The following is an 18,767-nucleotide window of genomic DNA, read 5'->3' as shown; positions in this document are numbered from 1 at the left end:
ACGATGGAACCATCAGGCCTAGGTGGGGTCCCCTCTCCCTCCATTTGGGCCCAATGGGCTCATCTTTGTTTCAACCCTCTTCTTGACAGAGGGGCTAAAACTATCTTTGCCTTCTCCTCATCCTTTAAATCTCTGACCCTCTGGTTTAGGGAGGGCATTCTCGAGCTTAGGGCCCAAGCAACTAAAGGGATAGACGCCAGTAGTGGAGTGATTCAAACAGGGGATGTTCAGGAGGCCAGAATTAGAGGAACACAGAGAGGGGATGGGGTGGAGGGTGAGGGGGGAGGGTGAGGGGGGAGGGGGGGGTGAGGGAGGATGTGAACGGGGGTGAGGGTGTGGAGGAGTTTGGGGGGTTTGACAGCTTTACCTCAGAGAGCGTCCAAATGCAGCCAGCAGAGGGAAGTTGGGAATGTCTGCCGGCTTCCTGAATGCCCAGTAATAGGAAGCAAAGGCACCAGCCAGTGTGCATTGCCCCAGAGCAATGGCAAAATTCACCAGCCACAGAAAGACAAAGAGGTTGCAGATCTGAAGGATGAAGATGTATTTGTGATAAAGACTCTCTCCGCCATAGAAAGCGAAGACACACTGAGCACCCGGGCACAATCTGGTGACATTGCTGGTATTAAATATCTGTGGGGAAAAGAAAGGTCACAGGTCATCAGGTTAAAACTTTCACATCAGGCTCAGAAAATAAATCAATTCATTTATCTCTGAAACAGAGTCATCCAGACTCAAAACGTTACCTCTGCTTCTCTCTCCACAGAGGCTGCCAGATCTGCTGAGCTTTTCCAGCATTCAGATTTTCAACAACTGCAGCATTTTGCTCTCATGATAAAACTGAGTGTCTCGCTCGACCATTCATGTGAATCACATTGGTGTAGGACTGGAGTTACATGTGGAGCCAGACTGGGTAAGGACGGTAGGATTCCTTCCCTAAAGGATGGGAAAGGGCAGCACGGTGGCACAGTGGTTAGCACTGCTGCCTCACAGCGCCTGGGATCCGGGTTCAATTCCCGGCTCGGGTCACTGTCTGTGTGGAGTTTGCACGTTCTCCCCGTGTCTGCATGGGTTTCCTCCCACAGTCCGAAAGGTGTACTGGTTCGGTGCATTGGCCATGATAAGTTGCCCCTTAGTGTCCCGGGATGAGTAGGTTAGGGTGGTTTAGCCGTGGTAAATGTGTGAGGTTATGGGAGTGAAGGACATAACCAAAGATGTGCGGGTTAGGTTGATTGGCCAGGTTAAAAATTGCCCCTTAGAGTCCTGAGATGCGTAGATTAGAGGGATTAGCAGGTAAATATGTGGGGGTAGGGCCTGGGTGGGATTGTGGTCGGTGCAGACTCGATGGGCCGAATGGCCTCCTTCTGCACTGTAGGGTTTCTATGATTCTATGACATACTCTTTCGGAGAATCAGTATGGACTCAGTGGATTTTATTACAGTCTGACAGTCTCATGGTCACTTTATTGACAGTGTCTGTTTCGAGATATCTTTAAAACTGAATTTAAATTCTCAAACTGTCCTGGCAAGGGCATGAACCCACGTTCTCTGGGTTATCATGCCTCAATGGTTGGCTGTCCTTCTCATGTCCTTATTTAGGGACAAGGTGTTTGCTTCATTCTGTTGAACAGACACCTCCAGCATCTCCATGTGTCTCGCACAGGAGAATGGGGACAGGAAGATCATGACCTTTACTGAGGTGCTGAATTTCGGGATGTGAATTGCTGGAAAGTCAATTTTATCCTCCTGCCACACCCTGCAACAAGTGTCAAATCCACCATCCTTATTGTTTCTGCTGGATTGCCATTGGCTGTGTTCCCAGTGTTGTGACAGATGTGGCCTGTTATGAGATTGGAGATAAGAGGCTGAAGGATGTGACCGATGTATAACACGGGCGGTGTAGGTTCAGGTTACCCCGGGGAAAAGGTTACGCTGGGACTTCAGAGCGGTTCTCAGAATCATGAAGTGTGTGGATAAAGTATTTGGAGAATTGTTTGCAGTGGAGGAAGGCAAGGATTGAAAATAATTGCCAAAATCTCCAGTGGGAAGAAGAAAGAGGATTTGTTTCTACACAGTGAGTTCCTGTGATCTGGAATGTGCTGCCTGAAAGGGCGGTGGAAGTAGATTCAATAATAACTTTCAAAAGGGAATTGGAAATGAGGTTCTGAATATAAAGGAATCTGGAATTCAAAAGTTTGGGCTGAGAACTTTGTGACGATAAAGTTGTTAAGTTGTCTGAATCTGCTTTAAGAAAGGAATCCTTTCTCCAATTCCCTTTTGAGTTCTTACTCAGTCTGGGTGGATATGTGACTCCAGTCCCTCATCGACATGCTAAACACTAAAAACCCTTTGAGGCAGACACTCAAAGTGTACTGCGTGGCATATCCGAATCCCTCCATCCCATTCCCAATATGTAGACAAGCTATAACCAGACTGCATACCTCAGGATTGCATGTTCTATTTGCATATATACAGTGACCCCGGTTTGTCATCACTTTGTATACAGCCTCACCGGAAGTTGACAGAAATCTGAGGATTTCACATTTAGGAATATATCAATAATTTGCATTCCCTAAAGTGTCGATAACCTGCCAGAATTTTCATTTATAAAACATGATGAAACTCTGACAGAGCCACAATAAGCACATAATCTGACAGTACGAGAGGAAGACCATTCGATCCATCATGCCTGTGCTACCTCTTGGAAAAAGCTACCCAAATTAGCCCCAGAGTCCTGCAAATTTCTTCTTTTCCAGTGTTTCTCCAATTCCCTTTTGAAAGTTATTATTGAATCTGCTTCCACCGCCCTTTCAGGCAGCACATTCCAGATCACAGGAACTCACTGTGTCAAATAAACTCCCCTCATCTCCCCCTCTGGTTCTTTTCCCGATTCTCTTCAATCTGTGTCCCTCTGGCTACCCACCCTCCTGTCACTGTGTTATTATCGACTGGTAGCCACCAGAAAGCGAAAAGTAATGAAGTGCCGCACTCATGGGTTGTAGTAAAAGACGATGCAGGTTTATAAAGAAGGTTTTGCTTGTTCCAGGTCTAGGATGCAAGAGCCACAAAAGCGTCAGAAACTCTTTGCTTATGTCAGTACAGCCCGTGTGACATTTGACCAGAACAGATGCAGCTACTTTGAATACATTACCATCCCTCCCTTTTCACTTCATTTGTCCCCAAATGACAATGTTTCAACAACAGACCCAATTAAACAGTAGATATATTATTTTGCACCATTATTTCCCAAATATATAATTAATAAGACAGTCTCTCAGGTGGACAGCTATTTCCTTTGGGTTGTATTTGGCTTTCTGGAATTTGGGCACTCGAGACCTTTGAAATGTCCTCATTTTCTTCTGTTGGTAAATTCTTCACGTGAAACTATTTCAGAGTCAGTTTCCATTGAAGATTCTTCAGAAACAGATTTGTCTCTGCGGTTAGTTTCTGTTCAGAGGTATTACTATTTGATTTGATTTGATTTATTATTGTCACATGTATTAACATATAGTGAAAAGTATTGTTTCTTGCACACTATACAGACAAAGCATACTGTTCATAGAGAAGGAAAGGAGAGAGTGCAGAATGTAGTGTTACAGTCATAGTTAGGGTGTAGAGAAAGGTCAACTTAATGCGAGGTAGGTCCATTCAAAAGTCTGACAGCAGCAGGGAAGAAGCTGTTCTTGAGTCGGTTGGTACGTGACCTCAGACTTTTGTATCTTTTTCCCGACGGAAGAAGATGGAAGAGAGAATGTCCGGGTGGGTGAGGCCCATGATTATGCTGGCTGCTTTTCCAAGGCAGCAGGAAGTGTAGACAGAGTCAATGGATGGGAGGATGGTTTGAGTGATGGACTGGACTTCGTTCATGACCCCTTGTAGTTTATTGCGGTCTTGGGCAGAGCAGGAGCCATACCAAGCTGTGATACAAGAAGAAAGAATGCTTTCTATGGTGCATCTGTAAAAGTTGGTGAGAGTTATACCGGATATGCCAAATTTTCTTAGTCTCCTGGGAAAGTAGATGCGCTAGTGGGCTTTCTTAACTATAGTGTCGGCATGGGGGTCCAGGACAGGTTGTTGGTGATCTGGACACCGAAAAACTTGAAGCTCTCAACATTTCTACTTCATCCCCATTGATGTAGACAGAGGCATGTTCTCCTTTACGCTTCCTGAAGTCGATGACAATCTCCTTCATTTTGTTGACATTGAGGGAGAGATTATTGTCACCGCACCAGTTCACCAGATTCTCTATCTCATTCCTGTTCTCTGTCTCATCACTGTTTGAGATCCGACCCACTACGGTGGTGTCAGCAGCAAACTTGAAAATCAAATTGGAGGGGAATTTGGCCGCACAGTCATAGGTGTATAAGGAGTATAGTAGGGGGCTGAGAACCCCGGTGTTGAGGATGATCACGGAGGAGGTGTTGTTGCCGATCCTTACTGATTGTGGTCTGTGGGGTTAGGAAGTCTAGGATCCAGTTGCAGACTGCTACTGCAAATGCTACTCAGCATTTCACTGTAAATGCTTCTTGTGAAGCTTCAGTGATTTCACTCCTTGAGGCGAGTATCTGGTCAGTATGTCATTGCCAAACTCTCTCTCTTCATCCGTCTGTACAGTGTAAGGTGCCAGACCTGTTAAAGGCAGTTATCCACTCTTGACTGGTTGTGTAGATTCTTGTTTGTTCTCCCTGAGTAAATCCTCTCCTTTCAGAGTTCTGCTTCCTCTTAACAATCTGTACTTTCTGTTGTCATTCGACAATTTCTGAAGTATCAAAAGGTCAAACTCTATTCTTAATTTTCTTTTTAAAAGCTGCGTCGCTGGTGAACCGTGTGTTGTCTGTGCAGTGTTCCTGTATGATATCAAGAATTTATTTACTCATCTTGACAATGTACCTTGGTCTTTTGATGCCTTGTGTTTGAGTGACTGTACGAATCCATTTGCAGATGGATGGTATGGAGCTCACTTGATGTGTTGGAAACCATTTACTTTCAAGCAATCTTCAAACTCTGTGGATGTGAGCTGTGTCCCATTGTCGCTTACTATTTGCTCCGGTCTACCAAATCTAGCAAATATTTCACCCAGCTTCTCAGTAGTTTGTTCTGCTCCTGTGGATTTCATGACCTCTGCTTCCGGCCGTTAGAATGTGGATCAATGATTACTGGGAGCATGGATCCTGACACCTTTGACAGACTCCTATCTCCTCTTAATCTCCTAGAACATAGAACAGGGGCGGTACGGTAGCACAGTGGTTAGCACTGCTGCTTCACAGCTCCAGGGTCCCGGGTTCGATTCCCGGCTCGGGTCACTGTCTGTTTGGAGTTTGCACATTCTCCTCGTGTCTGCGTGGGTTTCCTCCGGGTACTCCGGTTTCCTCCCATAGTCCAAAGATGTGCGGGTTAGGTTGATTGGCCAGGTTAAAAATTGTCCCTTAGAGTCCTGGGATGCGTAGGTTAGAGGGATTAACGGGTAAAATATGTGGGGGTAGGGCCTGGGTGGGATTGTGGTCGGTGCAGATTCGATGGGCCGAATGGCCTCCTTCTGCACTGTAGGGTTTCTATGTTCTTTCTAACATAGAACAGTACAGCAGAGAACAGGCCCTTCGGCCCACGATGTTGTGCCGAGCTTTATCTGAAACCAAGATCAAGCTATCCCACTCCCTATCATCCTGGTGCGCTCCATGTGCCTATCCAATAACCGCTTAAATGTTCCTAAAGTGTCTGACTCCACTATCACTGCAGGAAGTCCATTCCACACCCCAACCACTCTCTGCGTAAAGAACCTACCTCTGATATCCTTCCTATATCTCACACCACGAACCCGATAGTTATGCCCCCTTGTAATAGCTCCATCCACCCAAGGAAATAGTCTTTGAACGTTCACCCTATCTATCCCCTTCATCATTTTATAAACCTCTATTAAGTCTCCCCTCAGCCTCCTCCGCTCCAGAGATACAGCCCGAGCTCCCGCAACCTTTCCTCATAAGACCTACCCTCCAAACCAGGCAGCATCCCGGTAAATCTCCTCTGCACTCTTTCCAGCGCTTCCACATCCTTCTTATAGTGAGGTGACCAGAACTGCACACAATATTCCAAATGTGGTCTCACCAAGGTCCTGTATAGTTGCAGCATAACCCCACGGCTCTTAAACTCCAACCCCCTGTTAATAAAAGCTAACACACGATAGGCCTTCTTCACAGCTCTATCCACTTGAGTGGCAACCTTTAGAGATCTGTGGATATGGACCCCAAGATCTCTCTGTTCCTCCACAGTCTTCAGAACCCTACCTTTGACCCTGTAATCCACATTTAAATTAGTCCGACCAAAATGAATCACCTCACATTTATCAGGGTTAAACTCCATTTGCCATTTTTCAGCCCAGCTTTGCATCCTATCTATGTCTCTTTGCAGCCAACAACAGCCCTCCACCTCATCCACTACTCCACCAATCTTGGTGTCATCAGCAAATTTACTGATCCACCCTTCAGCCCCCTCCTCTAAGTCATTAATAAAAATCACAAAGAGCAGAGGACCAAGCACTGATCCCTGCGGCACTCCGCTAGCAACCTGCCTCCAATCTGAAAATTTTCCATCGACCACCACCCTCTGTCTTCGATCAGACAGCCAGATTACCTATCCAATTGGCCAACTTTCCCTCTATCCCACACCTCCTCACTTTCATCATAAGCCGACCATGGGGGACCTTATCAAACGCCTTACTAAAATCCATGTATATGACATCAACTGCCCTACCCTCATCAACACACTTAGTTACCTCCTCAAAAAATTCTATCAAATTTGTGAGGCATGACTTGCCCTTCACGAATCCGTGCTGACTATCCCGGATTAATCCGCATCTTTCTAAATGGTCGTAAATCCCATCTCTAAGGACCCTTTCCATCAATTTACCAACCACCGAAGTAAGACTAACCGGTCTATAATTACCAGGGTCATTTCTATTCCCTTTCTTAAACAGAGGAACAACATTCGCCATTCTCCAGTCCTCTGGCACCATCCCCGTGGACAGCGAGGACCCAAAGATCAACGCCAAAGGCTCTGCAATCTCATCCCTTGCCTCCCAAAGAATCCTAGGATACATTTCATCAGGCCCAGGGGACTTATCGACCTTCAGTTTATTCAAAACTGCCAGGACATCCTCCCTCCGAACATCTATTTCCTCCAGCCTATTAGCCTGTAACACCTTCTCTTCCTCAAAAACATGGCCCCTCTCCTTGGTGAACACTGAAGAAAAGTATTCATTCATCACCTCACCTATCTTTACTGACTCCATACACAATTTCCCACTACTGTCCTTGACCGGCCCTAACCTCACCCTGGTCATTCTTTTATTCCTCACATAAGAGTAAAAAGCCTTGGGGTTTTCCTTGATCCGACCTGCCAAGGACTTCTCGTGTCCCCTCCTAGCTCTCCTAAGCCCCTTTTTCAGCTCATTCCTTGCTAACTTGTAACCCTCAATCGAGCCATCTGAACCTTGTTTCCTCATCCCTACATAAGCTTCCCTCTTCCTTTTCACAAGACATTCCACCTCTTTCGTGAACCATGGTTCCCTCACTCAGCCATTTCCTCCTTGCCTGACAGGGACATACCTATCAAGGACACCCAGTATTTGTTCCTTGAAAAAGTTCCACTTTTCATTAGTTCCTTTCTCTGACAGTTTCTGTTCCCAACTTATGCCCCCTAATTCTTGCCTAATCGCATCATAATTACCTCTCCCCCAATTGTAAACCTTGCCCTGCCGTACGGCCCTATCCCTCTCCATTGCAATAACAAAAGACACCGAATTGTGGTCACTATCTCCAAAGTGCTCTCCCACAACCAAATCTAACACTTGGCCCGGTTCATTTCCCAGTACCAAATCCAATGTGGCCTCACCTCTTGTCGGCCTATCCACATATTGTGTCAGGAAACCCTCCTGCACACACTGCACAAAAACTGTCCCATCCGAACTATTTGACCTACAAAGGTTCCAATCAATATTTGGAAAGTTAAAGTCCCCCATGACAACGACCCTGTGACCCCCACACATATCCATAATCTGCTTAGCAATTTCTTCCTCCACATCTCTATTACTATTTGGGGGCCTATAGTAAACTCCTAACAACGTGACCGCTCCTTTCCTATTTCTAACCTCAGCCCATATTACCTCAGTGTGCAGATCCCCCTCGAAGTGCCTTTCCGCAGCCGTTAAACTATCCTTGATTAACAATGCCACTCCTCCACCTCTTTTACCAGCTTCCCTACACTTACTGAAACATCTATACCCCGGAATGTCCAACAACCATTCCTGTCCTTGTTCTACCCATGTCTCCGTAATGGCCACAACATCGTAGTCCCAAGTACCAATCCACGCCCCAAGTTCATCTACCTTGTTCCGGATGCTCCTTGCATTGAAGTAGACACACTTCAACCCACCTTCCTGTCTACCGGTACCCACCCTTGACCCTGATACCTTCCCCAATACCTCACCACCCTCACTGACATCCCCAATACCTCACCACCCTCACCGTCCTCTTAACATTCTCTGCTCTCAGGACAATCCCAGTCTCTCCATAAGTTTAAATCCCAGATACTGTATCCCCTGGAATATAAATTCTCCATTTTTGTAGGTTACGGAGCATGTACCCTCAGGCACCTTGAATTGCTTCAAATACTCTGGGCAAGTAGATTGGCCAGAAATGGCCAGCAGATCATTAGAATTGAATCTTTACAGAACGGAGCTGAAATTAAGCCTTCAGTGTTCAATATTACACGAAACAGGATGAATACAGACAGCAGCGTTATCTGAAAGGATACATGGCTGTAATAGCCCAGTAGGAAATACAGATGGCCAACAGCAAGAAGGTGATGATGGGGTAGAATAGAGTGGACATGATATATCCTATGGCCCTGATAACACAAAACAAGGAGTTAAACTGCATAAACAACCACACCCTTTGACAGCATTACATTTGAATTAAATCACAAATGACTGGACATAAATAAATCAATAACATTAGAATATCATCAAACTTACAGCACGGCAACAGGCCATTTGGTCCATCAAGTATATTCTGGTGTTAATTCTCCATGTAGCCTCCATCCTCTTCCTCTCAGCCTATCACCATCCCCTTCTATCCCGTTCTCCTTCATGTGTTTATCCAGCTTCCCCCTTCTCCCTGTGGAAGCGAATCACACATTCTCCCCACTCCCTGTGGGAGCGCGTTCCACATTCACCCAACTCCCCGTGGGAGTGAGTCCCACATTCTCCCCACTCCCCGTGGGAGCGAGTCCCACATTCTCCCCACTCCCCGTGGGAGCGAGTTCCACATTCTCCCCACTCCCCGTGGGAGCGAGTCCCACATTCTCCCATCTCCTCTATGGGAGCGAGTCCCACATTCTCCCCACTCCCTGTGGGAGCGAGTCCCACATTCTCCCCACTCCCTGTGGGAGCGAGTTCAACATTCTCCCCGCTCCCTGTGGGAGTGAGTTCCACATTTTCCCAACTCCCCTGTGGGAGTGAGCCCCACACTCTCCCCACTCCCCATGGGAGCGAGCCCCACATTCTCCCACTCCCCGTGGGAGCGAGTCCCACATTCTCCCCACTCCCTGTGGGAGCGAGTCCCACATTCTCCCCGCTCCCCGTGGGAGCGAATCCCACATTCTCCCAACCCCCCATGGGAGCGAATCCCACATTCTCCCCACTCCCTGTGGGAGCGAATCCCACATTCTCCCCACTCCCTGTGGGAGCGAATCCCACATTCTCCCCACTCCCTGTGGGAGCGAATCCCACATTCTCCCCACTCCCTGTGGGAGTGAGTCCCACATTCTCCCCACTCCCTGTGGGAGCGAGTCCCACATTCTCCCCACTCTCTGGATAAAGAAGTTTCTCCTGAATTCCCGATTGGATTTATTAGTGGCTGTTTTCCACTGCTGGGTAACGTGTAGCTGATTTTTAAACACACATTCAGGAGTTATGTCTACTTCTCAGAAATTCAGGTTTGAGACAGTGCAATAATTGTGAGACACTAAACACAAGAATTTACTGGATTTGAACAGAGCTCTTCATGTTCAAAACACTGGTCTCAAAATCTAACAAAAATAACCAACGCTACAGGACCAATAAAGTGATCCAAACACATTAGGATATAACATTAGGATATAATGTTAAGGTGGCATTGGAACGTTGGGGTAAAATACATCAGTGTATTAAACCAGGGAGAAATTAGGTGTTCATTTATGGTATGATGGAGTGTTAAGTTAGGATAAATTGATGGGAAGTGGAGGTGGTGTGTGGGAGATTATACCAGAGTATAGCGGAGTGTAAAGTTTTATTTTGGGAGCGACACGGTGGCACAGTGATTCGCGCCAGGGACTTGGGTTCGATTCCTGGCTTGGTCACTGTCTGTGTGGAGTATGCACGATCTCCCCGTGTCTCCGTGGGTTTCCTCCGGGTGCTCCGGTTTCCTCCCACAGTCTGACTAGGTGCATTGACCCGAACAGGTGCCGGAGTGTGGTGACTAGGGGAATATCCCAGTAACTTCATTGCAGTGTTAATGTCAGCCTTACTTGTGACTAATAAATAAACTTTAACTTTTATTCCTGGTTTAAGTTTGGATATATTGGAAGGAATTTAGTTCTAGCACTTTGTGAGGTTAGCTTTAGGTATATTTGGGGGCGTTCGGGGTATATTTGGAAAATTTGATGGTTATGTAGTTGGAAGGTTAATATTATGAAAACCCTTATAGAGTGAGTCTACAACAGTTCAGACCATTACACAATGCCAGAGGCCACTTACTTGCTCCCTTCCCTGAGCAGTGCAATTGCAATACAGATTCTCTTCCGTAGGAAAATCAGCATCAGGATAATAATCACTTCAATAATGCAGAGAAAGATCACTGGAAAATAGCAGAGGCCGGGTGTTAAAAAAATACAAAGAACTTGGAAAAGTGTGGATTTTAACTGAACTGTTACACAATCCGTATCATTTGTTAAACTGCATCAGGACTGGAATATGGAAAGCCCATTGCCAATTCCTGGCAGCTGATATCGAATGTTTGGAGAATTTGGTTGTTAGTTTTCACTGTCTCCTCAGCTGCAAACATTCCGACGGAAGTTTATCACGCTCCTATGACTTTGTGAGGACTTTGGAAAACACAACAGCAAACTCAGCTGGAGTTATATCATATCTGAGTGTGACATGCCCTGTGTCTCACAGCTTGATGTTCATTCACTGTGGAGGGAAGACGGAGCAGTGTCTGACATCCGGCTGTTTGTCTCATTCCAGTGTTTCCCTCCAGGGCAGCTGTCCCATCGTGTGATGTGGAGCGAATGGAGGCTCTCAGGAATTCATTGATTCCTGTAATTTCTTGGCCATTGGTGGAGGGGATCTTTAGCTGCCCTCTGGCCCTAACTGTGCCACCTCACTGCTTATCTACAGGCAGCTCATGAGGTGTGGCCAGGGTGAAATTGGTCTTCATTCACGATTTTACACTGTGGCCAGGACTGTTTTATATTGACTCTGCAACACTTGCTCACATAACCACCTATTCCATCATAACATAACCCTTGCAATACATCGTAACTCAACTCTTACAATGCATCATGAATCAACCCTTTCAATACATTGTAACGTAACCCTTGCATAATATATCATAAATCAACTGCCCAATACATTGCAACTCAAACCACGTAACTTACCTTAAGATAACCTCCCATCATACCATAACTCAACCCCTGCAATACATTGTAACTCAATCCTGTAATACATTGTAACTCAATCCTGTAATACATTGTAACTCAGTCCTGTAATACATTGTAACTCAACCCCTGCAATCCAATAAGATGGGTATAGAGGGATATGGGCCAAATGTGGGCAATTGGGACTAGCTTAGGGGTTAAAAAAGGGGTGGCATGGACAAACGGGCCGAAGGGCCTGTTTCCATGCTGTAACCTCTATGACTCTATCACTCAACTCCTGCAATATATTGTAACTCAGTCCTGTAATACATTGTAAACCAACCCCTGCAATACACTGTAACTCAGTCCTGTAATATATTGTAACTCAGTCCTGTAATACATTGCAACTCAACCCCTGCAATACACTGTAACTCAGTCCTCGCAATACATAAAATTGTAACTCAATATTTTAAATATATTGTAACCTTCCAGTACATTGTAACTCAACCCTAACAATACTTAATAACTCAACACTCCCAATACATCATAACTCAATCCTCCAAATATATTTTAACATAACCTTCCAATACACTGTAACTCAAACCCAACAATATATTTTAACTCAATCTGCCCAGCATGTCTTAATGTAATTTCCCAACACATTATAACACATACACCTTAATCACCAACGATCTAATAACTTAACCTTCCAACCTACCCTGCTGTAGCTGACAATATACCCGGACATAACTTCCCAATATGTTATAATCCAATCCTCCAATGCACCCTCACTTTATCTCCCAATAGATCATAACTGACCTCTCCAACATCCCACCTTGTGACTTGGCTGAAGACCAAGTTCAACTATTTAAGTATTTTCCGAATGGGAACGTACAAACATAGGAACTAGGAACAGGAGTAGACCATTCGGCCCCTCGAACCTTCTCCACCATTCAATAAGATCATGGCTAATTTGATTATGACTTCAGCTCCACTTTCCTGTCTACCCCGTATACCCTTGACTCCCTCGTCAAACCTGGCCTTAAAACTATTCAGTGAGCCAGGGTAAGAGAGTGCCAAAGACTCATCACCCTCAGAGAAAATATTTCTCCTTATCTCTGTCTTAAATGGGACTATTTCACTATCTCACCGTGACGTTAATCATGTGACATAAACTTTGTCTGAAGACTTACTGAAGGCCAGCCATGTCTGTCTGAGCTGCAGATAAACCCTGAGGTCCATTTGGAAGCCAATGTCATAGATTGGGATGTCGCTACCGGGTTTGCCCTTCAGGCTGCTGTACTCCCAATAACAGTGCCAGATTCCTGAAACAGGGGGGAAAAAACAAAGGCTTAAAACAAAAGGCAGGAAAATGACATTGTGCCAGAGACCACTGTGTCACTTGGAAATCTAACATTTTATTCCAACTGGCAGCAGATTCGGTTCAGAGCTTCGTCAGACAAGGTGTGGCTTTCGCAGCTTGCTCTGACAAAGGGTCACCCAGACTCGAAGCATTGGCTACATTCTCTTTCCATAGATGCTGTCAGACCCGCTGAGATTTTCCAACATTTTCTGTTTTTATGCTCACTGAGCAACATTGATTTCTGGTCTGTCAGCAGTCTAGTTTTCAGATCCTTCCCCAGCCCCCCTCCCTCTGTATCCTCCTCCAGCCCTACCAGCCTCCGGGACCTCGGTGTTCCTCTAATTCTGGCCTCTTGCGCATTCCTGATTTTAATCACTCCACTGGTGGGCAGTGTCTTCAGCTGCCTGGCTCCCAAGCTCAGGAATTTTCTCCCGAAACCTCTCCGCCTCTTTCCCTCTCTCCTTCTTCATTTAGAAGGCTCCTTAAAATCCTTAAGCAAACTTGTGTTCACCAGCCCTAATATCCCCTTAAGTGCCATTGATAATTGCTCCAATGGGCAGCATGGTGGTTAGCAGTGCTGCCGCATAGCACCAGGGACCTGTGTTTGATTCCCGGCTTGGTCACTGTGTGTGTGGAGTCTGCGTGGGTTTCCTCCGGGTGCTCCGGTTTCCTCCCATAGTCCAAAGATGTGCAGGTTAGGTGCATTGGCCAAGCTAAATGAGCGGGGTGACCGAGATAGGGCGGAGGGGAGAATTTGGGTTGAATCCTCTTTCAAAGAATCAGTGCAGATTTGATGGGCCGATTGGCCTCTTTCTAGACTGCAGAGATTCTATGAAGCACCTTTGGACGCTTTGCTACTTTAAGAGGGCTATATAAATGCAAGTTGTTGTATTCTGCACAGCTGATTAAGAGAGAATGAAACAGAGGTGTCTCTTGCGGCCAGTAGAGCAATTGTACATTGCTGTGCCCAGCCCTAAGGGAGGGCCATCTAGTGTATGGGCTGAGGAATTACCTGTGGCTCCGTGTATCTGTGTCGAGATCATTGTAAAATGTGAGCATTAGGGACCAGCAGATTCTCCTCAATCTGAAACTTCAGTGAAACACATCAAGATTTTGAGCAAGAGTCACGCTCGACCTGAAGCATCAGCCACGGATCTACAACATCTGCTCAGCATTTCCAGCACTTTCTGTATCTATTTCAGTGCAATAAAGTCCACCTTCGTGAAGGAGCGGCTATTAGTGAGAGGACCAAGAAAATAAATTTCTGAAACCCACAGAACGCCAGTCAAACGCTCGTTTGAAGTGTGCTCAATGTAGGAAAAAAATTGCAGTGTTTGTGCACAGCAAGATCCAAAAAACAGCAATGAGGTAATGGCCGAATGAACTGATCCTTTGACAGTGCGGCACTCCCTCAGCACTGACCCTCTGACAGTGCGGCACTCCCTCAGCACTGACCCTCTGACAGTGCGGCACTCCCTCAGCACTGACCCTCTGACAGTGCAGCATTCCCTCAGTACTGACCCTCTGACAGTGCGGCACTCCCTCAGTACTGACCCTCTGACAGTGCGGCACTCCCTCAGCACTGACCCTCTGACAGTGCGGCACTCCCTCAGTACTGACCCTCTGACAGTGCGGCACTCCCTCAGTACTGACCCTCTGACAGGGCAGCACTCCCTCAGTACTGACCCTCTGACAGTGCAGCACTCCCTCAGTACTGACCTCTGACAGTGCAGCATTCCCTCAGTACTGACCCTCTGACAGTGCGGCACTCCCTCAGTACTGACCCTCTGACAGTGTGGCACTCCCTCACTACTGACCCTCTGACAGTGCAGGACTCCATCAGTACTGACCCTCTGACAGTGCGGCACTCCCTCAGTACTGACCCTCTGACAGTGCAGCACTCCCTCCGTACTGACTCTCTGACAGTGCAGTACTCCCTCAGTACTGACCCTCTGACAGTGCAGCACTCCCTCAGCACTGACCCTCTGACAGTGCAGCACTCCCTCAGTACTGACCCTCTGACAGTGCGGCACTCCCTCAGTACTGAACCGGAAAAGGGGGAGACCACTCTGCTTTTGAGCCAGTTTCTCACATTCTCTGAGATTGCGGTTGGTCTCTAAGACAATCTACCCAACTTGCTTTCATAAGTTTTAATTACTCTGCCTGACATAATCCATCAATCTCAGTTTAGAAATTTTCTGTTGAATCCTCTCCCTTTCTCAGCTGTTAGTTTTCGGACAGGGGGGGTGGGGAGGGGGTGGGTGGGGGGGGTTGGGGGTTGGTGGGATGGGGGCTGGTGGGATGGGGGCTGGTGGGATGGGGGCTGGTGGGATGGGGGCTGGTGGGATGGGGGGGGGTGGTGGGGAGGTGGAGGTGGAGGCTGGGGGGAGGGCGGTGGGGGTGGGGGCGTCGGGTGTGAGGGGGTGGCAGCTCTGCTTTGCATTGCCCTGACATCATTGCAGAATGTGCCAGGATAATGACTCAATGCCGACTACTCTGTGTGAAGGAATCAACACCATGATTGAACATGGATCAGAGGACAGGAGTGTTCCTGACTGTGTAAACTCTCAAATGTTTTGTTAATCTAAATGCTCAGCAAAGTCAATGTTAATTGTTTGATATCAGTCCCAGAAGAACCGGCTTCTGAAGCAAGGACAGGCTGTTCCGAAGCCCATTAGTTCATTGGCACCGAATAACTCAACCGACGGAATGAAGTACCCGGGTGGACTTGGGTTAATCGATAAGTTCTTCAGTTTGAAACAATTGCTATTTTAATCTTTGAAATCTCAACAATCTCTGCCCTTTCGTTTCGGTACATTCCTAAAACACAAAATATAATCGAAGTTGTTACCTGGTTGGATCAGACAAACACTTTCTCGCAAATTGCACCTTTATTCACAGAATTGTTACCGTAGAGAAAGAGGCCATTCGGCCCATTGTGTCTACACCGCCTGTCCAAATGAACATCATGACTTAGTGCCATTCCAATGCCATTTCCCCGTACCCCTGCACAGTGTTTCTGGTCGATTGATCCAGCCTCCACCACACTGCAGGCCAGACCCACAGAACCCTTCACACAACCATTATTAAACCAAACCGAGCTTCATGAGGGGATGTGATGGAGGGATGACAAAAAGGCTTGGTCAAAGGGATAGGTTTTAAGGAACAGAGAGATGGGGAGGGAGGTTCAGTGAGGGAATTCCAGAGCTTAGGGTCCAGACACTGGACAGCCCGGCTGCCAATGACAGGGTGATTAAAATCAGGGAGGTGCAAGAGGCGCGAATCAGAGTAATCTCAGAGGCGGGGAGGAGGTCACAGATAGTGGGACACAAAGGGTTTGAACATGAGGACGAGAATTTTCAAATCAAGGTTTTCTTATTTGAGGGTCAATGTAGGTCAGAGAGTAGGGGATAGCGAGTAGGAGGGGGATAGCGAGTAGGGGGGGATAGCGAGTAGGGGGGGATAGCGAGTAGGGGGGATAGCGAGTAGGGGGGGATAGTGAGTAGGGGGGGATAGCGAGTAGGGGGAGATAGCGAGTAGGGGGGATAGCGAGTAGGGGGGGATAGCGAGTAGGGGGGGATAGTGAGTAGGGGGGATAGTGAGTAGGGGGGGATAGCGAGTAGGGGGGATAGCGAGTAGGGGGGGATAGCGAGTAGGGGGGGATAGCGAGTAGGGGGGGGATAGTGAGTAGGGGGGGATAGCGAGTAGGGGGGATAGCGAGTAGGGGGGGATAGCGAGTAGGGGGGATAGTGAGTAGGGGGGGATAGCGAGTAGGGGGTTGGTGAACAGGGGAATGCCGAGTGAATGGGACACAAGGCGAGTTTGGATAAGAGGGTCACAAAATCCTTTTCAAAGGCAAAATTGTACTGAGTCATTGCGAAAATGCAAAAATTGGCGTGTCGCTTGGATTATGGCTAATTTCTCCATTTGTGGTCATTTCAAAGCTGCTCTGAGTGCCTGAAGCTGCCACTCACCAACCGAACACCAGAGGGCACAAGACACCAACATTAATTTTCCCTTATCATTGCATTTTACAGCTCAGGAGTCCATTCGGCCCATCACATCATCTGAAAAACCCTCTGTGTTGGGACATTTCCTCAATTGTTTGAAATCGGTGAATCTAGTTACGGACTCATTTAACAGAGTTAATCATTTCTCCCACTTGTAAACGGTGGCAGAGTGGTTAGCCTTTATAGGACGGGGGATAGAGTATAAAAGCTGGAGTCTGATGATGCAGCTGTATAGAACGCTGGTTAGGCCACATTTGGAGTACTGCGTCCAGTTCTGGTCGCCGCACTACCAGAAGGACGTGGAGGCTTTAGAGAGAGTGCAGAGAAGGTTTACCAGGATGTTGCCTGGTATGGAGGGTCTTAGCTATGAGGAGAGATTGGGTAAACTGGGGTTGTTCTCCCTGGAAAGACGGAGAATGAGGGGAGACCTAATAGAGGTGTACAAGATTATGAAGGGTATAGATACGGTGAACAGTGGGAAGCTTTTTCCCAGGTCGGAGGTGACGTTCACGAGGGGTCACGGGCTCAAGGTGAGAGGGGCGAGGTATAACTCAGATATCAGAGGGACGTTTTTTACACAGAGTGGTGGGGGCCTGGAATGCGCTGCCAAGTAGGGTGGTGGAGGCAGGCACGCTGACATCGTTTAAGACTTACCTGGATAGTCACATGAGCAGTCTGGGAATGGAGGGATACAAACGAATGGTCGAGTTGGACCAATGAGCGGCACAGGCTTGGAGGGCCGAAGGGCCTGTTTCCTGTGCTGTACTGTACTTTGTTCACTGCTGCCTCACAGCGCCAGGGACCCGGGATTAATTCCCGGCTTGGGTCACTGTCTGTGTGGAGTTTGCACGTTCTCCCCGTGTCTGCGTGGGTTTCCTCCGAGAGCTGCGGTTTCCTCCCACATTCTGAAAGACGTGCTGGTTGGGGTGCATTGACCCAAACAGGCGCCGGAGTGTGGAGATTAGGGGATTTTCACAGTAACTTCACTGCAGTGTGAATGTTAGCCTACTTATGACTAATAAATAAATCCTCTCACCACTGTGAATACCTCCATTCAATTCCCTCTTTTCTGCTCTGTGAATAAGGAAGTTCTCCACATTGTTCTGGGACAGATATTTATCCTTCATCCAAAAATCACTCAAACATTGATCACATTGCTGTTTGTGGAATCTTGCTGTGCATCAATTTGCTGCTATCGTGTTTCCTCAGTGACGGCGCTGTGTAAGTGCTCAGTGGCAGTAAAGTATTGTGTCACATCCTGAGGACAGTGACACAGTGACACAATCCCGGTTGCCCATCAGTCTGTGTACCTGTTTATTGACAGTATCCCCTGGACACCAACAACTCAATCTCAAAATCCAAACTCCTCCATGTCCTCACCGCTCCCTATCTCGGTAATCTCCTCCAGCTCACCAACCCTCGGAAATCTCTACACTCCTCGAATTCTGGCTTCTTGAGCGCCTCTGCTTTTAATCGCTCCATCATTGGTCGCCATGAGGGTCAGTACTGAGGGAGTGCCGCACTGTCAGAGGGTCAGTACTCAGGGAGTGCCGCACTGTCAGAGGGTCAGTACTGAGGGAGTGCTGCACTGTCAGAGGGTCAGTACTGAGGGAGTGCCGCACTGTCAGAGGGTCAGTACTGAGGGAGTGCTGCACTGTCAGAGGGTCAGTACTGAGGGAGTGCTGCACTGTCAGAGGGTCAGTACTGAGGGAGTGCTGCACTGTCAGA

At 47.3% G+C, this 18,767-nt stretch overlaps 1 protein-coding gene across 3 annotated transcripts in view; it reads right to left on the bottom strand.

Moving 5' to 3' along the window:
* Positions 1 to 18,767, bottom strand: part of LOC144497586 (choline transporter-like protein 5) — a 317,203-nt gene that overhangs the window by 29,716 nt on the left and 268,720 nt on the right. For all 3 annotated transcript variants that reach the window (XM_078219025.1, XM_078219026.1, XM_078219027.1), the window contains exons 11-15: positions 12,860 to 12,991; positions 10,786 to 10,885; positions 8,805 to 8,897; positions 2,438 to 2,525; positions 368 to 630 (exon numbers count right to left, since the gene is read on the bottom strand). In XM_078219025.1, the coding sequence (XP_078075151.1) occupies positions 368 to 630; positions 2,438 to 2,525; positions 8,805 to 8,897; positions 10,786 to 10,885; positions 12,860 to 12,991 (676 nt within the window). The remainder of the gene's footprint in view (positions 1 to 367; positions 631 to 2,437; positions 2,526 to 8,804; positions 8,898 to 10,785; positions 10,886 to 12,859; positions 12,992 to 18,767) is intronic.

This window comes from Mustelus asterias, chromosome 8 (assembly GCF_964213995.1).
Source record: "Mustelus asterias chromosome 8, sMusAst1.hap1.1, whole genome shotgun sequence".
Lineage (NCBI taxonomy): Eukaryota > Metazoa > Chordata > Chondrichthyes > Carcharhiniformes > Triakidae > Mustelus > Mustelus asterias.
The sequence above is the reverse complement of the archived record's forward strand: the minus strand, read 5'-3'. Positions and strand labels throughout refer to the sequence as shown.